Source organism: Cyprinus carpio, unplaced genomic scaffold, assembly GCF_018340385.1.
Source record: "Cyprinus carpio isolate SPL01 unplaced genomic scaffold, ASM1834038v1 S000006811, whole genome shotgun sequence".
NCBI classification, from domain to species: Eukaryota; Metazoa; Chordata; class Actinopteri; order Cypriniformes; family Cyprinidae; genus Cyprinus; species Cyprinus carpio.
Window position 1 is genome coordinate 386,821 of NW_024879397.1, and position 22,223 is coordinate 409,043.

General features: G+C 38.0%; 1 protein-coding gene across 1 annotated transcript in view; it reads right to left on the minus strand.

The window, feature by feature from the left end:
* Positions 1-22,223, minus strand: part of rars1 (arginyl-tRNA synthetase 1) — a 118,711-nt gene that overhangs the window by 16,646 nt on the left and 79,842 nt on the right. The window contains 4 exon segments of the mRNA XM_042756205.1: positions 3,359-3,531; positions 14,174-14,279; positions 14,975-15,084; positions 15,502-15,680. Of these exon segments, the coding sequence (XP_042612139.1) occupies positions 3,359-3,531; positions 14,174-14,279; positions 14,975-15,084; positions 15,502-15,680 (568 nt within the window).

Below are 22,223 nucleotides of genomic sequence, written 5' to 3' on the forward strand. Positions count from 1 at the left end.
TTTTGTTTTCAAAGAAATGAATGGGTTTAGAAGAACAATGATGACATCATAATTCTAATTTTAAAGCAAGCCATTCCTTTAATGGTCTATTATTGAGCTCAACACATGATAAGACTAATGGAAATGGCAAAACAAAAATTTTAAGTGGACAAAGGAAAGAAAAACATGATAAAATATAAAATAAAAAAAAAAAAAAAAAAAAGTCCATTCGTTTCTAAAAGTCCATTCTGCCAGAGCAATAGATGATCAGATTCAATTCAATGTATTTTGAAGAACCAAGTTGTGAAATCACCACCAACTGCTGCCACTGCCATTTTTTTTGGCTGTGCTCCTGTCACTAAGACTGATTTCCACTTTTACCTCTTCCAAATATGATTTTCTGTTACCAATTATTTTGAACAGCACATTAAAGATAGGACAAAGCTTTTCAAAAGCAGGAAAGGCATGAAACCGGAGGGATTTTTACAGTCTATGGTCTAAACCTGTAACCGTCATCACCGCACAAAAAAAAAAAAAAAAAACCTTTAACCTGCACATCTGTATGCCTTCGGCAGAAGTCAAATGAGCCATTATAATCTAGATTAATTCCAAGATTACAGTGAGATTAATCTAGATTAAAAAATTTATCTATGCACCTCTAATAGGCTAATAGCATTCCATTTGTATTTACTATTAGGCCTAGAGTACCTGTGTAATGTCTTGTAGCCTATATATTGAATTTCATTTCATTTTACTAAAGCATAAAATACAGGCGGATGACTCATGAGAAAGCCAAAAAAAGCAGGACCTCAGTTTTTAATCGCACGTGCTTATTCTGCTTAAACACAATTCTCTCACGTGGTTGCGCAGCCGACAATTGCGCATTTAAACTACTATTCCATCGAAACATGGCATTTATATGTATAATATATAAATATGTAGACATATAGGCTAAATTAATATAAATATTTAAAAATCTATAATATATATAAATATTATTTATATTATATATTTTTACATATTTATATTAACTTAGCCTATATCTCGTGTGCGCTTTGGTCTCAGTGTGGTTCAAGGCTACAATTTAACGAATGCTATTTAATTTAACAAAGTGCCGCTGCTCACAATACCGTCATTGTTTTTTTAACTTATAAATATTATTTATATTTATCTTATTTATAAATATTATTTATATTTATCTTATTTATAAGTAAAAAACAACCACAATATTGTTAGTTTTTCTAGCAAAAAATATGAAGGCTGGGATGTAAACCATAGCGCCTTTCGTTTTGCCAGCACTTTTTTTTCAGACATAATTTCTGTTCTAAATGTTCTTATTCTAAATGTGAAATAATAAATGTTAAATAAACGTGTTCCTTATGCTCAATTGCTTAGCCTCTGTGTGCGCAAAAGTCGTTATAGTTTAAGTGATTGTTTGATGACGACGACTGTAGCCTAATCTGAAGGTAAAAATATGGAAAATAAACATGCAAATTAATATCTATTACTGATCAATACGATAAATAAAAAATGTGTTTGTTTGTCTTTATGATGCTTTATGATGCTCTATCTTCAGATCTCTGTTGTGAATTGCGATCAGATCTGATATCGCCCCCCAAAAAATATGAAGGCTAGGGTAACCTCGCCTATTATTTCGTTTTGCAGAATTTTTATTTCAGACATCATTCCATTTCTGTTCTAAATGTTCATGTTCTAAATGTTAAAAAAAACCCGCAATACCGCGGGAATTTATTGCTTTTCAACCGCGGTAAGAAAAATTCAATACCGTCCCAGGCCTACTGCTGCAGACGCATTTTGCAGCATTAAGCTTATTCATTGATTGTTAATTTAAACGACGATCGATCATGGAAATGATCAAATATTGACATCCATAAATGCAAATGAGTTGGATGGAAACCTGGCTATTGTCTGCATCAAACCATGCTTCCGAACAAATGTCATTCACGTTCTGGACTGCTCCAGGACAGCTGTCTCTCCGAGCACGGTGCTGTCTGTGAGCGGGGCGGAGTAACGTAGCCCTCAATCACGCTGCAGTGTTTGTGAGAGCTGCCACCTACTCCACCTCATTTACAGAGTGAAATTCTCTGACTACCTTTATCTCCCAGGACTGTTGTTGAATCTTCCTAAAGTTTTGGCTTGGGGTCCTACACATGCGGCAGCAGCACTTTCCACCGCACCAATAACACGGGGCTGCCCGCCGACGTGCCTGAATTTAAATCGGCGCTACTAAACACGGATATCGGCCGATGCCGATATATTAAAAAATGACAAATATCGGCCCGATATATCGGCCGACCGATATATCGGTTGACCTCTAGTCTTGAGTGCAGCAAACACAAGGTCATAGAGTAAAAATAAAAGGGCACTTGTGCTGAGCATCCACTAAGATGACAACAGAAGTTTATCTGTCACAAACGTACACATTTCAGCCAGAAAAACACACAATGACTGCAAAATAGATGCATGCATTCATTCGCACACAAACACAAAAATCCTGAGTCCCATATACATACAGGTGAGGATAGGTCAATACTGTAATACAGATATTATAGGACATAAAATTACCATTCAGTGTCGGTTATTTAATATATGTTTGAATAAATATGTCATTAAAGTTATGACAGACACTGTTTAAATGTTTATATTTCAACAACAAATTGGAGCAGAAACATTATTTGTTCATTAAATATAAAAAACAAAAAATTGCTTATGTCAAATTTAAATGTTTCTATGCAACATGTAGGCCTATACAATTGTTGATTATTATTAAATGTGACATATGAAAACTGACTTTTTCCGTGTTTAAGCGCTATAATCCGGTGCCGGTAACCCAGTAATTATTTTTTTCCTAAGCTTTTCTCTGCAAGCTTGTGAAAAACTAGGCACGTCAGATTTCGCTCCCCCATGACGAAAAGGGGATCTTAATATAATATCACCACCCCTTAATCTACACGTTTCCACCCACGGTGCAGCCATAGAGAATTATTTAATTTTCCTCAAGAAACACTGATGTGTACTGAACCGGATACATATCCAAATGAATCAAATCAACAAATTTGAATCAAATCAGAGTTTGTGGATCATAATGTAATCAAATTGTTAAATTTGTGTCAATAACCAGCCCTACATAAGTGTCCATAATAAGAAATAATGGAGGAGGTATGTATTTTTTATATTTGTTTTTTTCTCTGTTTTGGTTTTGATATTTTGGTTTAAACTAAAATCTTATTATGAACTAAAATCTTTTATATTTTGGAATAAAATAGACAGGACAAAAAATTTACATCAGTGACACAGATCAATATATAGCAGGGCTCATTTGATGTGGATGAAGATATCTATAGCCTTGAGGGTATACCTGATGCGTGTAAAGGCATAGAGAAGATAGGCCGCAGTGTTTCCCCTGTCATCCAGCATCTTGTCGAAGGAAAAAACATAGTCATTGATGCGGTTGTGTGAAAGGTCTGCATATTTAATGCATCCAAAAGCTACAGCACGCTGAGCCTTCACCAGGTCCTCTGGGGTCAGAACCTGCAACATACAGTTTCAAAAAGTTAGAACAGGCAAGACATTTTGCCACCCTTACAAAAATAAGTTACCAAGTATGTCCTGATTACTCAAGGAGCAAAAAATTACTACTTGCATGGAAGTTCCGAAGAAGCCGTTTCCATCCTGCTTCAATGACTACCCTCCAGTTGCACTTACTCCTATTCTCATGAAGTGCTTTGGACGGTTAGCCATGCACCACTGAACTCTGAACCTTAGCCACATTTATGCTGCGGCGCCCAGGGAGCAGTTGGGGGTTCGGTGCCTTGATCAAGGGCACCTCAGCGTGGTGTTGCTGGCCCGAGACTCGAACCCACAACCTTAGGTTGTGGAGTCAAACTCTCTAACCACTAGGCCACGACTTATGTCACATTTATTGTCTAACTACAAATATTTCAGCAAAATTTTTATTTTAGTCAGAGTTATTGCACTCCTATTTCATTGAGCCCTGCCTGTGGCACTCATTCTTAATGAAGTCTGTGGAGTTTAGCGGAGAATCGCAAAGCAAAAGCTCATGCACTTCTGACAGAAAAAGGGAAATTTTCCATGGCTTTTCCAACATTTACAGATAGAGAATTTACCTGTGAAATGTAAGTTATGCATAAAGGAAAACAACACATCTCAAACACATTAAACAGCGCGTCTCTGTCAGCCTCACACGCAGCCTTTCTGTCAGAGCATCTGCATCTGTCAGGGAGAGCGTGACCTGCTTTGAACTGAAACTATAAACTATAGGCTACTAGGAGATAAATAAAACGCAGAAATTATTTAAATGCAAAAAAAAAAAGAAAAAAAAACTCTGATTGGTTGAAATCTTTTTCTGTTGCTTGTTTTGAATACTGTGCGTGGACAGAGGCGTCACTAGATTTTTGCGTTGTTTAAAGTGACAAATCGTACCAGCGTACTTTGAGGTCAAAATGAGTAGCCGATATGCAAAATGCATACAGGTTGGCAGGTCTGTTCATAGCATGCGTTTGCGTTTTCATGTGGACAGAGATTTTTTTTTTTTAAGCGGAAGAATGGAAAACTCTCTTTATAAAAATACCCGTGTATGTGTAGACATGGCCTAATATGCCAAATAAAGTATTGCAGTTTTTAAAGACTACAACCTTAGTCATAAATTTTCAAGCAAGCATTTGAATTATGCTGTCAACCTGCCACCTGCAGAAAAGGCAAGCAAGGCTTTAAAACTTGCCACAAACTTAAAAGCCCAGCAAAATACATTTATGAAACAATGCTCTATTCAAGAATCTGTAATGAAAGCTAGTTATGTAGTTGCACATAAAATTGCAAAGCACAGCAAGCCTTTTTCAGATGGGGAATTTCTGAAAGACTGTAGGGTGGAGACTGCTGACATACTTTATCCTGGTTCTTAAAGTCAGTTTGAGAAAATTAGCTTATCGCAGAGAACAATTACCAGGCACATGGAAGTAATTGTAGATGGCTTCAGTCTTTTTTCTATTGCACTTGATGAAAGTACTGATAGTAATCATAGACACTGCTCAAATTTAGATTTTTGTCAGAGTAATAAAATAACTCCTTGGGATGGAATCAATGATGGGAACAACCAGGGGTGTGGATTTGTATGATAGTGTGTCCGTCTGCTGACAAGCATCACAATAGATGGATCGCCGAATCTAACCGGTAAAAACACTGGACTGTTAAAAATGTTACAAGACAATGTAAAAGACAAAACCCTGAACTGATATTTCTTCACTGCATTGTACACCAGGAAGCCTTGAAGCTAGAAAATGTTGTCAAAGTGGTTGTGAAACTTGTCAACTTTATACGGTCAAAAACTATACAGCATAAATGGCTGCCCACTGCTCCAGGTGTGTGTTCACGGTGTGTGTGTGTTCACTGCTGTGTGTGCACACTTTGGATAGGTTAAATGCAGAGCACAAATTCTGAGTATGGGTCACCATAGTTGGCTGTGTTACTTCACTTTCACTAAAAGGTGAGACAGCAACGTTCCTCAATACAATTGGCAAAACTGATGACTTCCTCGAATTACAAGACACAGACTGGCTGTGTTAATGTGACAAATGTTTCTGTCAGATAATATATGTTCCATAAATACCTTCACTGTAAATAAAAGTTCTATCATCAAGGATTTGGCATGCAGCCCTTCAATTGGTTTGCAAAACTTGATGTGGCTCTCTGGTCTAAAAAGTCTGCCCACCTGTCTTAAAGAGATAGCAGCCTAAATAAAACCTGCTGCTGTATGTCATTACTGTTTATTTATACAGTGCAGACTATACAGTGTTATTTTACAGTTGAATAGATTATTCAGTTTCTGTAATAACTCTGTACCTAAATATTATAGTTAGACCTACCTGAAAAAATTAAAGTACTGTTAATTAAATTTGTATCTTGTTATTGTTTTTGTTTGTGCTATTATCATTTATTTCTTTGTTCTTATTTTATTTCTTACTATTTACATGTATTTTTAATAGTGATGTCAAAATTAGTGCATGGCGATAATTTTTTTCTGTTTAACGTGTTAAAAAATTATTTAATTCACCTCAGTGCCTAGAGTCTAACAAGCGCGGAAAAGGTACTGTGCTCATAACAATGTTAATTTCGTCAACGAAGACAACGCTGAAAAATAATTGTTAACGAACATTTTTCAACTAAGACAAGACGTTGACGAGCTAAAACTGGTGATTAAAAACTATGACAAAATTGCCGCGTCTTTGTTAACAAGATGAGATGGGACTATAATGTTATTTGAGGTCTACCGGACATTCAAAATAAATCCTATAGGCTACTGACTTGTCCTTCAAAATGTGCGTCCCTGTCATTAGACTGCAATCGGATAAGGGATGTTTGCATATCTAGTCTCAGTATGGCAGCTGCAGTGGATGGCTACCAAAACGTGAACTAGTGATCTGAAACAATGGCCTCAGCACCCGAAGGGGTAGGGATAAGGTGACCAGATGTTCCGTTTTTCCCAGCAGTCACAATTCGTTGTTGATTAACTTAAAGTTAGTGAAAGCGGGATAGGCGGAATCACACTGATAGAAGTACTTTCTCTTGCGCACGCTCCACTTCTTCAGTTCTCACACTGTATATCTGTTATTCAAAAGTTTACTGAATAACAGATATACAGTGTGACTGTACTAAACACCATTGTATGTGTGTGTGTGTGAGACAAGTCCAATGCATTAAAATCGTTCAGTTTAATCACCGTTAATGCACTGCTTTAATTCGCGCGCGCGCCGCTGGCACACAGATCTGAGATCACGCTGTGCAAAAAGTAACATTCAGAAGATCATAAACTTGTCAGCACTGCCAAGCGACTTTTATTAATTGATACTGAATCGCTACATTATAAGAACATGTCTCTGAAATGGTTTTCAGAATTGTCCTGGAGCATCCCAGCACTATCTCCCTCATTTAACACACCCGATTCAACTCGTCAGTTCATTGGTAAAGACTTTAAGACCTGAAGTGGGTCAGAAAAGGTAAAGAAAGTTGATTGAAAATACAATGCATGTCAGATCCGCGTCATGTTCAGCAGTGGCAGCTCTTAAAGAAATACCAGCCAAAACATCCTAATAACCCGGTGTCTGTTAATCAAAAGGAAAAAGATAAAAAGAAATAACTTTTATAGCTTTAAGGATTAATCTATATTTAATTTAGAATTTACTGTTTGATGACTTCAATTTCGGCTGAAGGGCACAGGTAAATATGACATGTATTATAATCGGTTTATGTAAAGATTGTTTTAAGTTCACTTAAATTAGAAGTTTTTTTTTTTTTTTTTTAAAGAGCAGGTCATATGGGTTTTTGAAAAATCTCTCTTTTGCAGTTTATAACGTAGCTATCCTTAAATGAAAACAATTTGCAAAGTTGTTAATCAAAAAAGTGCATGATAAATAAAGATATTGTCTCCCAAAAGAGAGAGTCGGTTCTGAATCGCCGTAACGAGTCGTTATATTTTCGACTCTTTTGCCTGTTACCGGTGTACGTCACTGGGTAACACATTTGCATAATCCCCGCCTGCCCGCGTAATTCGAACAGAGTCTGATCTGCCCACAAACACTTTTGCTATTAGTGCGTTTACATCATTTTGAGAAGACGCGGTGTTCAAGGATACCACAGAAATACAATTCGAGCCTTTTGTTGTTTGCTTGTCATTTTATCAAGAACTGCTTCACTTATCTGTCCTAATCTCTAATCTGACACTGCGCGACTCCACCGAGCAAGGACACCGACAGGGCACTTGAGTATTGCTTTTCTCCCCTTCAATTTTTGTACAGCTCGTCCTCAAATACTTATTTAGGTCACTTGTAGTCACTATGTGCCTTCAGATCTCTACTATCACTACTAACACTCGGAGAGCACGCTATGTATGTCAAAGGAAGGCCTGCCTGACCCTCTGACCTCTACTCCAACACTCTCTATTCCAGTTGGTCTCTGGAACTGCCAGTCCGCTGTTAACAAAGCAGACTTCATTTCTTCTATTGCCATTCATTCTGGTCTCAGCCTCATGGCACTGACTGAGACCTGGATCAAACCTGAGGACACTGCCACTCCCGCAGCCCTCTCCACTCATTTCACTTGTTCCCACACCCCTCGTACGACTGGGAGGGGTGGAGGTACTGGTCTCCTTATATCGAAAGATTGGAAATTTGATCTTCAACCACAACCTACAGGTCACGGTTCATTTGAATCACATGCTGTTACTGTAACCCACCCTGTTAAAATCCACTTTGTGGTCATTTATCGTCCCCCAGGTCAATTGGGAAACTTCTTGGAGGAGTTGGACGTGCTGCTATCAAACTATCCTGAAGATGGTACTCCTCTGGTACTGCTTGGTGACTTCAACATCCACCTAGATAAACCCCAGGCTGCTGACTTCAACACTCTGCTCGCCTCATTTGATCTCAAGCGAGTCTCTACTACAGCAACTCACAAATCGGGCAACCAACTGGACCTCATCTACACGCGCTGTTGCTCAGTGGACAACACTTTAGTTGCTCCACTGCACACCTCAGACCACTTCCTCATTACTGCTAATCTAGCACTTACTCCTGAAGTGGCACACGCTCCAACGCGGGTCACCTTTCGACGGAACCTACGCTCACTCTCTCCATCTCGCCTATCCTCTGTGGTTGCATCCTCACTTCCTTCACTCTCGCAGTTTTCAGCTCTGGACACGAACAGTGCTACGGACACTTTTTTGTTCCACTCTGACCTCTTGCTTGGACAACTTTTGCCCACTGTCGTCTAGACCAGCACGCACCACCCCATCTGCCCCCTGGCTGTCCGATGTACTCCGTGAACATCGCTCTAAACTCAGGGCTGCAGAGAGGAAATGGCTTAAATCAAGAAACTCTACCGACCTCAGTGTGTATCAGTCTCTCCTCTCTTCCTTCTCTGCAAACGTCTTCACTGCTAAAACATCATATTACCACGACAAGATTAACAACTGTTGTGACGCTCGGACACTTTTCAAAACCTTCTCTTCTCTTCTTAATCTGCCTCCACCTCCTCCTCAATCGACTCTTACAGCTGATGACTTTGCAGTTTTCTTCACAAATAAGACAAGAACCATCAGTGACCAATTCTCCACACCGCAGACTGAGGATAACTTCACAACGACTAATGCTCACTCGTTCTTCTCCTTCTCTCCACTCTCAGAGACGGACGTTTCCAAACTTATCCTGTCCAGTCATCCTACTACTTGCCCACTGGATCCGATCCCCACTCACCTCCTTCAAGCGATTTCTTCTTCAGTCATACCTTACCACTTACTCACATTATCAACTCCTCTCTTCACTCTGGAACATTTCCCTCAGCGTTTAAGCAGGCTCGGGTAAGCCCACTGCTGAAGAAAGCCATCTCTAAATCCAGCACCTCTAGAAAACTACAGACCGGTATCCCCTTCTTCCATTCATTGCAAAGACACTCGAACGAGCTGTGTTCAACCAGCTCTCTATGTTTCTTGTACAGAACAAACCTCCTGGACAGCAATCCAATCTGGCTTCAAAAGTGGCCACTCAACTGAGACTGCCCTGCTCTCGGTTACTGAAGCCCTGCGACTGGCAAGAGCAGCTTCAAAATCCTCAGTACTCATTTTGCTGGGACCTGTCTGCTGCTTTTGACACTGTTAATCACCAGATTCTCCTATCCACCCTCAGAAAGATGGGCATCTCTGGAACCGCACTCCAGTGGCTTAACTCCTACCTGTCTGATAGATCCTTCATGGTGTCTTGGAGGGGTGAAGTTTCTAAACCACAACAACTTGCTACTGGGGTTCCTCAAGGCTCAGTACTTGGACCGCTTCTCTTCTCCATCTACATGACGTCATTAGGATCTGTCATTCAGAAGCATGGCTTTTTTTCCTATCACTGCTACGCTGATGACACTCAACTCTACTTCTCATTCCAACCAGATGACCCGAGCGGTAGTTGCTCGCATTTTCAGCCTGTCTGAGTGACATTTCTAGCTGGATGAATGACCATCACCTTCAGCTCAACCTTACTAAGACTGAACTGCTGGTGGTTCCAGCTAACCCATCGTTTCATCACAACTTCTCTATACAGCTGGGTTTGTCAACCATAACTCCTTCCAGGACAGCCAGAAACCTAGGAGTTGTGATGGATCATCATTTAAGCTTCACAGAACATATTGCTACAACAACCCGGTCCTGTAGATTTGCCTTATTCAACATTAGGAAGATTAGACCCTTTCTGTCAGAGCAATCCACCCAACTTCTTGTCCAAGCTCTTGTTCTCTCCAGACTGGACTGTTGCAATGCTCTCCTGGCGGGCCTACCTGCATGTACTATCAAGCCTCTACAACTGATCCAGAATGCAGCAGCGAGGGTTGTCTTCAATGAGCCGAATACAGCCCATGTTACTCTTCCTCCTCTCCTCATCAGGTTACACTGGCTACCAGTAGCTGCTCGCATCAAATTCAAGGTACTGATACTTGCCTACAAAACGACCACTGGCACGGCGCCAACTTACCCAAACTCACTAGTTCAATCTTATGCACCCTCCAGAAGTTTGCGCTCTGCAAGTGAATGACGCCTTGTGTTGCCATCCCAAAGAGGTTCAAAATCACTCTCACTGACTTTTTCCTGGACTGCTCCCAGCTGGTGGAATGACCTCCCGATCTCAATTCGAACAGCTGAGTCTTTACTCATTTTCACAAAAAACATCTAAAGACTCATCTTTTTCGCCTGCACTTAACCAACTAATACTAGTACTTACTTTTTTCCTTTTTCTTTTCTATCATATTCCAAAAAAAAAAAAAAAAAAAAAAACCCTGGCTACGTGTTCTGTACTAGACTAACTGAGGCTTGTCATAGCACTTGTATACCGTTGTTGTTTTCTTGTTGATCTGATTGTTTCTACTGTTCTCATTTGTAAGTCGCTTTGGATAAAAGCGTCTGCTAAATGATTAAATGTAAATGTAAATGTAAATGTAATCTGGGCTTTTATCTTCGTTGGCTTCTAATCTTCTTAATTTGGACTAACAAGCTCTCTGAACCACGACCTGTAAGTAGTACGATTGATACGTTAGGTGTACATTTTCAATTGAGTGCTCAAAATATAATTTTTTTTTGTGCCAATATGTGATGTATACCTAGTGCAGCTTTTTAGGTTTCCAGGTAAAGCACGATATTACTGTCGTACTGAAGTAGTTCTAAAAATTCGCAGTGGAACCTAAGAATATGTCGATGTATTGTAGACTGACGTTGTTCTAATTACTTTGTTTAATAATAAAGAATGTAGTGTAGCACACAGACTTTATAAAAATTGTGAAATTGCTGTTTATTGTGCTACACTGGCAGTTACAGGGTTAATGCAGGAGAGATGAGTGATTTCGGCTGGTGCTCCTGTAATACAACTGTTCTGCGTTCTGATTAAAAGTTAAGACCAAGCGTCTTTTGTCTGTCGTTCTTCAAAAATTACAGTAGACATATTTTGGTTTACAAACTGTATTGTTTTATCAGTTAGTCACGTTAGCACTCGGCTAACGTATCCACCTAGTGTTCACAGTTTAGCAGCTAAACTTTAGCTGTGGGCACGAATCGCTTGCATATTTTTTTTTTTTGTATTTTATGTCATTATAAGAACGGATTGACTATATTATTGTTTTATGTAAAGGTGCTTTGCCAATGGTAGCGCTGGCTAACTGGCTCAAGGACTCATCTCTGTGCCAATCACAACAGGTTTGGCCAGCTGACCAATCAGAGCAGAGTAGGCTTGAGGAAGGGAGGGGCTTGCTCCGAACTTGCTTGAAACAAATCATTTCCTAATCATTGGCAAATGACTCTAATATTAAATGTATATTCTGAGAAAATTACAATGTTCTCTGACCTTAGATGCATTTAATTTAAACCTGATGTAGGGGACTCCAATACAATATTGGGACACTTTAAAATACCATATGACCTGCTCTTTAAAGTCTAATAAAATGTTAAAATTGATAGATCTCAATTATACTTGAATGTTGAATGGTTAAATATGGTTAAATTTTATAAATAAAATTTATATTTTATATTGTACAATACTATTTTATAGTATTGTATCAGTGATACTGACCTTCAGTCATAAAAAAGATGCCATTAAACAAATATTAAAAATATACTGTCTTTATGTTGTTTGTACATTAATTTGACAATTTAATGTGAAAGTATTGCAATGTAAAAGTATATTTAAAAACTTTAAAGTTAGGTGGGATTAATTGTGATTAATCACGATTTCAGGGGGAAAAAAATATGATTAGTTAATTTTTTTAATCAATTGACATCACTCATTTTTAAAGGGGTAATCGGATGCCCATTTTCCACAAGTTGATATGATTCTTTAGGGTCTTAATGAACATTCAGTTTGGTTAAAATTTCTCAATGGTAGTGTAAAACAAGTGTTTTTACCCTGTCAAAAACAGCTATTTTCAGAGCAAGCTGTTTTCTTGCATGCTGCTTTAAATGCAAATGAGCTCTGCTAGCCCCACCCCTCTCTTCCGTGCCTCTCTCTGAGAGATGGTAAACTTTAGTCGCATTTATCGTGAAACTTGCTAAGTAGCATGTTATTAGGAAAGGCGATTTGTAAAGATTCATTAAAAAACCTAACACTCACTTCTTCTGGACGTGAAGCTGGATCACGAATGGTTCGTGCAAAGATAGGCGCATTTAGGTAGATCGGGGGTGCATTCCTTTCAAAAGCAAATGTAATGCACTGCGTCTTCAGCGGCTCAGATGTCGGGAGTAAATGATGACTGATATGTTCATTATTACATTCAACACCTCAAATGCTTAGGAGACATTCTTGTCTGCATTTGCTCCGGCGTTGAAACAATGGTGGACTGATAATCTGTCGATCAAACAATCGTGGAGTGGGCCTTTCTGTTTGATGTCACACAGACAGGAATCTGAGGTCGGCTCGATTTGAGAAAGGGGAAATAATTTAATGAAATAAAATAAATAAATAAATAAATAAATAAATAAATAAAAAAGACTGGGTGGATCTTTATGATGGGTTGTTGTGTACACACACTGCCAACACATTTCAGTTACAACTGCTTGTAAATGTGCATGTGGTATCCGATGACGTTACCCTTTAAGTTAAAATAACTTAAATTCTGAGTATCCTTGTGGCACGGCTGACACAGAAGAGCGTACGCTGCCAGCGTACAGCTCAGATTTGCCAAAATGGCACTACGCTTATGCGGAGTGACACAGAGGAGACAAATTGTTGAATAAAGTTATTTTTGTTTTATTCATGTACAAAAAGTATTGTTGTCATTTCATAACGTTACGTTTGAACCACTGATGGCAGATGGACTATTCTGATGATGCTTTTCATACTTTTCTGGACCTTGACTGTGTATTTTACTTTGCAGTCTTATCGGACAGTCACTAGCCTCCAGGTTTTCATCCAAAATATCTTAAATTGTGTTCTGAAGACGAACGAAGCTTTTACGGGCTTGGAACGACATAGGTGTAAGTGATTAATGACAAAATTTTCATTTTAGGGTGGAGTATCCCTTTAAGATGAATCCTGACTCATCTGTACTTTATGGATGGAGTTTGGCTGGCCGTTAAATTGCATTTGCACATGGGAGGAGAGATTACATGCCTTTTATCTTTACTGCCTACTTTAATGCAGCATATGTTATTTTCCATAATTTTTACAAATAAGGCACTTGGCAAAAGTCTGATTCACTTTAGGGAAATTAAATATTTCTATACTTGGTCAAGAATAAACTCATAAAATCTATTATTTGACGCTTAATAATCAAATAATAAAATCTATAAATAATAAAATATGTGTGCCAAAGAAAAGGCTATTTGAGGGCATCTAAATCTCTAAATACTTTTGCTTTGCATACTTGTGTCTGAAACAACAATTGTATTTTTCAAACTCCTTTACTGTCAGAAGCTCTCAGCGCTATTTGTTAGCTATTAATCAAGTGCATTAGGCATTAGGAGGTTCTTCATTTCTGAGAGCAAAGGAGTTGTGATTAATATATTCAGTAATTTGTACAGCTGGCCCCTGGTTGCATTTGAGATCTACTGAGTACTCAGGCACACCAAGGGAGTTGGACGGAGGCTTTCATGGTGCCATAAAAAGGCGTTAATTTTGTCAAAGTTTGAGGGGCTCACCTTATCTCTCCCCTTCTCCTTCAGTTTGTCCATGGATCTTTTCAGACCCTCCTCAAGAAGGTCCATTAGACGAACCGTGTCCCCTGAACGAGTCTTAAACTTTTTCCTGGAAAGGAGATTTAATATAAATACATATAAATTATTATTTATTACAGTATTTTCATCACAGCAAAAACTAGTATTTTTGTATTTTTTTCCACAAAAATCAGCACAGCACAACTATTTTCAACATTGATAAGAAAGGTTTCTAAGCACCAATTATATTACAATGATTTCTGAAGGATAATGTGACACTAAAGACTGAAGTGATAGTGGCTGAAAATTCAGCTTTGCCAACAGAGGAATAAATTATATTTTAAAATATATTAACATGTTAAATTACAATAATGTTCCACAATATTACTGTTTTTTTTTTTTTTACAGTATATTTAATCAAATATAATTCTTAACCCTAAAACTTTGAACAGTATTGTGTTATGATTTAAAATAACTCTCTGAACATATGAATGTAATTATTTTTCAGTAACCCTGAAGTTTTCCAGTTATTGTTTGTGTAAAAAAAAAAAAAAAAAAAAACATTATTTGCGTTGCACAGAGGATTTTAAATATCTAATCTGATCAACAGAAAATAATTATTTATTCAAAATGAATTTGCTTCTGTTTATGTTACACACTGTGCATCTCGCCTCAATCAATCAAAACATGTTGATCATTTTATTTTATTACTAGCTGTTCCATCCCTATGGGTCACCCTGGTGGAAATAAGACAAAGGTGATTTCCATATTGATCAATACACTTACTTGTCCTCCCCGAGCACCACACCAAAACCTGCATGTTCTACCCGTATGACCTTAGGGTCATACCAGCCTATTAGCTGAGCAGCAGCAAAGACCACTTGGAAGTGCACTGCCTGTCATACATCACAAACAATAATAAAAAAAAACACACACAGACAGAAACCATTTAGTTATCTGATCATCAACACACAATTCTCAGAATAAACAAAAAATTGCTGCAGTTTGAATCAAGATCTTTATCATAAATCCTTAATTAAATTTTAGCCATGGAAAATTGAATATGTCTTTCTTCTTGTGTAAACTGATCAGAATTGTAAACTGTGTTGACAGAGTCGTTAACAGACCGCGTTCCAGACCTAGACCACATTAATATTTGAGGTGAGGAATCTATTTAAAATATTTATAAACATCTGGGGGGTGTTTCTATCTTGCTCAGTGCCCTTGACCCCTGCTGTATGTGTCCTCATACATATCAGGTAACTGTGGGAAAGTTTGTGTTCTGGGGTGTGTTCAAGATTTCACCAACACACCTGGCCACTGTCAGTCACATAGATGATGATGTCAGCTTTCTCATCAAAAATCCTGTTTTTGATGGCAGCTAGATCGGAGGTATCGTAAGTGTAGCCTCCATCCGATTTGACAATTGTCAGGGGAATAGACTGGCCTGGAGCAAACACTATCTTCCTGCCCTCGTCCAACTGCACCAGCCCTGTTGAGAGAGAATGGGATTGGCAAGGAATATGAAAGAGGATGGTTGAGCAAGGGATTAAAAAACTTAAACCAACACTGCCCCCCAATGGATATGAGCATTTAGATATGTGCAATGCTTTTAACAGCAATGAGAGGGTTACTTTTAAAATGTATTCAATTACAGTTACAAAAAAAAAAAAAAAAAAAAAAAAAAATTCAGTAACTTAATCCAAGTAATAATATAAAAGTAATGTAATCTGATTACTTTTGGATTACTTCAAGTTACATGTACAGTAGGTGGCCAACCAAAATGCCTATTACCGCCATGTGTACTGCCACCACAGGGCAACAGTGTTAACTGCAAGTCAGTAGCGTTGAAGTTGTTCACAAAACTACCACCAGGTGGCGCAAAGAGACAGTTTGCAAACTGACTAAAATTTATATTTTGTTTTGTAAACTAAGATCAGATAAGGAAATAAAACAATAACATTATAATATAACATTAAAACATCCTTAATCAGAAAATCTTTTTAAAAATTATCTAATGTGTGATAGTCGTAGGCTGCAGCCTAATTGCATCAAAAATGTAAAAAAAAAAAAATATATATATATAAATTTACATAAAGGTTCTTAATGCATGTTATGTTTATTGAATAGTAATTTTGAAATTAATAAAAGAAAAAATTGTTCATTGTTTTTTTTAGTTTGTTTTATTTCTTTCTAAGTTTCTGAATGAAAAATCCTGACCTTGGTCATTGGTCCAATCTGTACAAGGCTGCATGTTCATGACACTCTATTCGCGTCACAATTTACTGTGACTCACACCATAAAAATAAAAATAAATAAGTTGTGAGAAATCAAGATTAATAGGCTAAAACTGTGGCATGAAAAACACAAACTAAGCACGTGTTAGTTTGCCATCGGGCTGTAGTCTGTGCGGTGTGTTTCAGCGCAGCTTTTTGGTCCGATTGGCTTTCGTCACTGCTAGTTCTTTGCAGTCGGCTTGGTGTGTCCCGGCCTTTGAAAGTCTCAAAACCAAAGAAACATTCTTTATAAAAGTTAAGACTCTGCCAGTGACGTAGAAATGCCGCCAAAATGTTCACACAAAGAAAGGCGGTGTGGTTTCAGTAACCGCAGTTAGTTTTGATGCAGCCATGTCAGGGAGATGCTGTGTGTTTCTAGGTGAAAGCAAAAGCACTTTATTTGACCTTCTGAAAGTCGATGCATTTAGGAAGCTTTAAGATTACTTGCAACAGAACAGCAACTAATTTTATGGACGATCATTTCGTGAACTTAGGAGAGGAGGTAATTCTGACTTTGCTATGACAATCTGGCACTTCTGAATCAGCTACTGTAAGTATGTTTTGTTATTAGTTTAAGTATTTGCTATTGACTGTTCAAATGCGGAGTTTTGCGTGTTGTGTGTGTGTGTGTGTGTGTTTGTGAGAGAGAGAGAGAGAGAGAGAGAGAGAGAGAGAGAGAGAGAGAGAGAGAGAGAGACTGGGTCACATCACAGAGTCTTAACTGTCCATGGCTTGTATACTGCAAACACATGTCACACAACTCTGTTCCCCTTTTGGGCTTGAATTGATGGTAAACTAAGGACATTATTAACTGTCTTTACATTTATTTTGAAAGATGAAGCTCGTCATTATGGAAAGGGGCGTTACATTTCCGACGAGTGCTTGCGGTGTTCGGCCAATCACAATGCACTGGGTCAGTTGGCGAATCAGAGCAGATTGCGCTTGTCAGAAGAAGGGACTTTGTAGAAAACAAGGCGTTTGAACAAGGTGGGGCATAGAGGACCTACAATAATGTACATTATTTGAAAAGTAATGTGTTTTTTGAACATTAAAGCATGTCAACATATTCAGTTACACCAAATACACAAGATAATGATCTTTAAAAAAAGCATCATATGACCCCTTTAAGTGTCCATTTCCACCATTATTCTCCTTTCCTTGGCAGTTAAAGGGTTAGTTCACCGAAAAAAGAAAATGTCGTCATTAATGACTCACCCTCATGTCGTTCCAAACCTGTAAGTCCTCCGTTCATCTTCGGAACACAGTTTAAGATATTTTAGATTTAGTCTGAGAGCTTTCTGACCCTCCATTGAAAATGTATGTACAGTATACTTTGGTGATGGTGGAATCTTTTAATTTTTTCTTTATTGGCGATTGCTCAATCACTCTTTTCCGATTGTACTTGACTGTTGAAGTACTCATGATGGAATAGATAGAGAGTGGTTCGAAATTTACTATCAGGATTGTACAATATTTGACAGTGCACCGCAGTCGAAGGGTCACATTAGAAACAACTTTTAAAAAGTTGTATATTATTACAGAAAAAATGTGTTTTTGTTCAATTAATAATTTTAATGTGAGGTTGAAAAATAAATGGTGCTATTATCATCTGTGCTATTCCTCAAAAGCAGCAGCAAAAAGCAGTGTGCTCACTGGCAGTCCAGTTCATTATAAAAAAAAATATTAAGCCTTTATAAGATCAGCATTTGAACACTATAATAAACAAAAATTATCTGCATGGTGAAACATTTTTTATTGCTGCTAAGTAGGGTTGGGACCCGAAAACTGGAAAAGAACCAGAACCATGAGCAATTTCTAAGTTTTGGTTCCATAACCGGTTCTTGTGCGACACGTGACCAAGCGCTGTAAGCAGCCTTTCACCAGTGTTCTGGCAATTCAGCGTTTCCACTAAAGCAGGGATAGCCAACTTCGGTCCTGGAGGGCCACTGTCCTGCAGAGTTTAGCTCCAACCCTAATTAAACACACCTGAACAAGGCAATTAGTGTTTTCGGGATTACTAGATAGATACAGGCAAGGAGAGTTTTTATGAGGGCTGAAGCTAAACTCTGCAGGATAGTGGCCCTCCAGGACCGGAGCTGCCTATCCCTGCCCTAAAGGATGTCACAAACCAAATAACAGAAACGCCACCCTGCCTCTCTAATTACTGAGCACATTATTTCCAATGACGCGCACTCCAATCTGTCAAACTCAGAATCTGTCAATTCTTCGTCATCAGTTAGGAACCTAGGTGTGCTATTTGATAGCAATCTTTCCTTAGAAAGTCACGTTTCTAGCATTTGTAAAACTGCATTTTCCATCTCAAAAATACATCTAAATTACAGCCTATGCTCTCAATGTCAAATGCAGAAATGTTAATCCATGCGTTTATGACCTCAAGGTTAGATTATTGTAATGCTTTATTGGGTGGTTGTTCTGCACGCTTAATAAACAAACTCCAGCTAGTCCAAAATGCAGCAGCTAGAGTTTTTACTAGAACCACGAAGTATGATCATATTAGCCCGTTTTCTGTCAACACTGCACTGGCTCCCTATCAAACATTGTATTAGATTTTAAAATCTTGCTTATTACTTATAAAGCCCTGAATGGTTTAGCACCTCAGTATTTGAACGAGCTCTTGTTACATTATAGTCCTCCACGTCCGCAAAACTCTGGCAATTTGATAATACCTAGAATATCAAGATCAACTGCGGGTGGCAGATCCTTTTCCTATTTAGGGCCTAAACTCTGGAATAACCTACCTAACATTGTTCGGGAGGCAGACACTCTTGCAGTTTAAATCTAGATTAAAGACCCATCTCTTTAACCTGGTTTACACAACACACTAATATGCTTCTAATATCCAAATCCATTAAAGGATTTTAGGCTGCATTAATTAGGTAAACCGGAACCGAGAACACTTCCCATAACACCCGATGTACTTGCTACATCATTAGAAGAATGGCATCTACACTAATATTAATCTGTTTCTCTCTTATTCCGAGGTCACCGTAGCCACCAGATCCGGTCTGTATCCAGATCAGATGGTCATTGCAGTCACCCGAATCCAGTATGTATCCTGAAAGACAGCGGAGAGCAGGACAACTAGATGAGCCCCACCGACCACCGGGACAAGACCACAGGAAACAGATGATTCTTCTGCACAATCTGACTTTGCTGCAGCCTGGGATTGAACTGCCGGTTTCGTCTGGCCAGAGGAGAACTGGCCCCCCGACTGAGCCTGGTTTCTCCCAAGGTTTTTTCTCCATTCTGTTACCGATGGAGTTTTGGTTCCTTGCAACTGTCGCCCATGGCTTGCACAGTTGGGGACACTTCATTTACAGCAATATTGTTGACTTGATTGCAAATGATTGAACAGATACTATTTAAACTGAACTGAGCTGAATGATGACGTCACTGAATTCAATGATGAACTGTTTTTACTGTAATTTTGCATTATTGAAACTGTTTTCCTAATTAATGTTGTTCAGTTGCTTTGACACAATCTGTTTTGTATAAAGCATTATATAAATAAAGGTGACTTGACTCCACAGATGTGCCACATCGTGTCTTTAACTGCCGAACACGTTTCCCACGACTTTACGCGCGCACAGGCTCGCGCCTTTGATAACTGTGCACGTCGTTTTGTCTGACTGTACATTTACCAGCAGCGCGCAGCACCTGCCGCCACTAAATTACATTATATTTGTCCCATATTGTCATTAATATACATACTGACTTCAACTTGGACCACTAAATAAATAGACTGCTATTGTTATGTATGTATGAGGGTTAGATTATTTAGTGTACAGGTAATGTCAAGAGTGATAAACAAAGTGATAGAAAATATTTATTTTCATGCATTTTAAATGTTTAAAAATGTGGAAACCACTCATAGCATCACACCATCTCCTGACTGCATTATTATTTGTAAAATATGGGCTTTATGGAGTGTGTGTATACATGGTTATAAGTATAACAGTTTATATTTCATTAATTTAAGGAAATGAACAAGTGTCTTAGCCCTCAAGGGACTATTTGGCCAACCAGCTTATTCCTGCTTGAAAAGCAAAATGTTATTGATGGTGTAAAAAACATCAACTTTCAAGCCCATGCGGACTGATGGACTAGCATTACTCAACATTAATTACCACCTTAAAGCAACACTACATTCAATGAAGGTAAAATAGTAAAAACATATAATAGTTAATTTAAATGGAACCGGAATTAGAACCTGAGAATTTGTATACTGTAATATGTGTTGAATTTTGACATTGCCAAACTTTAAATTAAGTTGACAGTAAGTAATAAACAGTATTGAGCATTAAGTAGTTGAGTATTGTGCATTTTTCTTTATTGGAACCAGAACCGTTAGGCGGAACTGGAAAATCTCTAACGATTCCCAACCCTATTGCTAAGTGAGATGAATGAAGAGTGCGTTTGTCTTGCATGCACAAACAATGTTACTTAAGTTAATCTGTCCAGTGGTAGAAGCTATTCAGTGATTTCAAATACATGGGTTCAGAATTGCATTTTTTATTTATTATTATTTTTTTTTAATAAAATAATATATAAAATGATTAATACAGATGTGTGTATTCTGCAGTTCGCCGTTTTATGTTAGACCATTTTTTTTCTTTTAGATAGAGCATGTCCATTTTACACTGTGCAACCAGTAGTGTGAATGAATTCTGTCCTGCTGGAGGAGGTTGGAGTTTGGGTGTAGTTATCTTGCCCTTTCATATAGTAAGTGTCTGATGAGCATTCAAACTTGCTGAGCAGGTTTAAGCAAAGTGTCTGCTTTAGGACAAATGCCTCGGTTTGGCTTTTGCAATTTTTGCAATGGCATTACAAACTGTACAATATAATACGGTTTTGTTTTGTTTTTTCTCAGGAAAGATGAGGTGCCTCTGAGAGAGAGAGAAATAAACTGACCGAAAAAGATGCGCTTCTGGCAGAGAGACAAAAACTTTTGTTCTTAATTTATTTGCTGCTTTGTACTATTTTCAGTTTTGCACTGTTTTAATTGTACACAGCAACGCTGCAGTCGTTTTGGCAATACAAAAGTAAAAATATAGTGCAGTAATAAGAAACTGTCCCGCGACATCATGTAGGCCTAATGATTTTTAGTTTCATTACTGGGCAATTCCAGCAATAAGGACATGACATTTGCAGTCAAAACCTGAAATATAAATTCTCAAAGAATGTATTCATTACCAATATTCTGAACCATTTCTTTATGTTTTTCTAAGTCCCAAGTAGAGTCCAGACATCAGAAAAGTATTAGTCTATGAAAAACATGTTTTATAGGCTATTTTGGATTTGGGAAATACACGTGTTATGGTGGAAAAAAAAAAGTTTTTGGGAGACAATATATTTTGTAGACTTTCTGTGATTTAAAATGGACAAACCAGAAGCAACTTTATCTGCAGAATGGAGAAGGGTTGACCATTAACAAAACATAAAATATACATTTTATTTCAATTTTAATTTTTGTGTTTCAGAGGAAAAAGGAATGTTAAGGATGTGACATCTCTCCGTTACGAACCGTTCTGAAAGCAGAATTTATGCAAATGCGTATAAATGCTTAAACTTTTACAGATTTCTAGTAGCCTACTGGACGCGCCTTCAGAGAGAAAATCAACCTTCATTCACATTATATAATCAGAGTATTTCCTTTCGTTTTGAAATTGGTTCCTTTAAAAGTAAACATTTTTCTTATGTATGTGACGGCACCCCAGTTTTCCATTATTTCATTATCA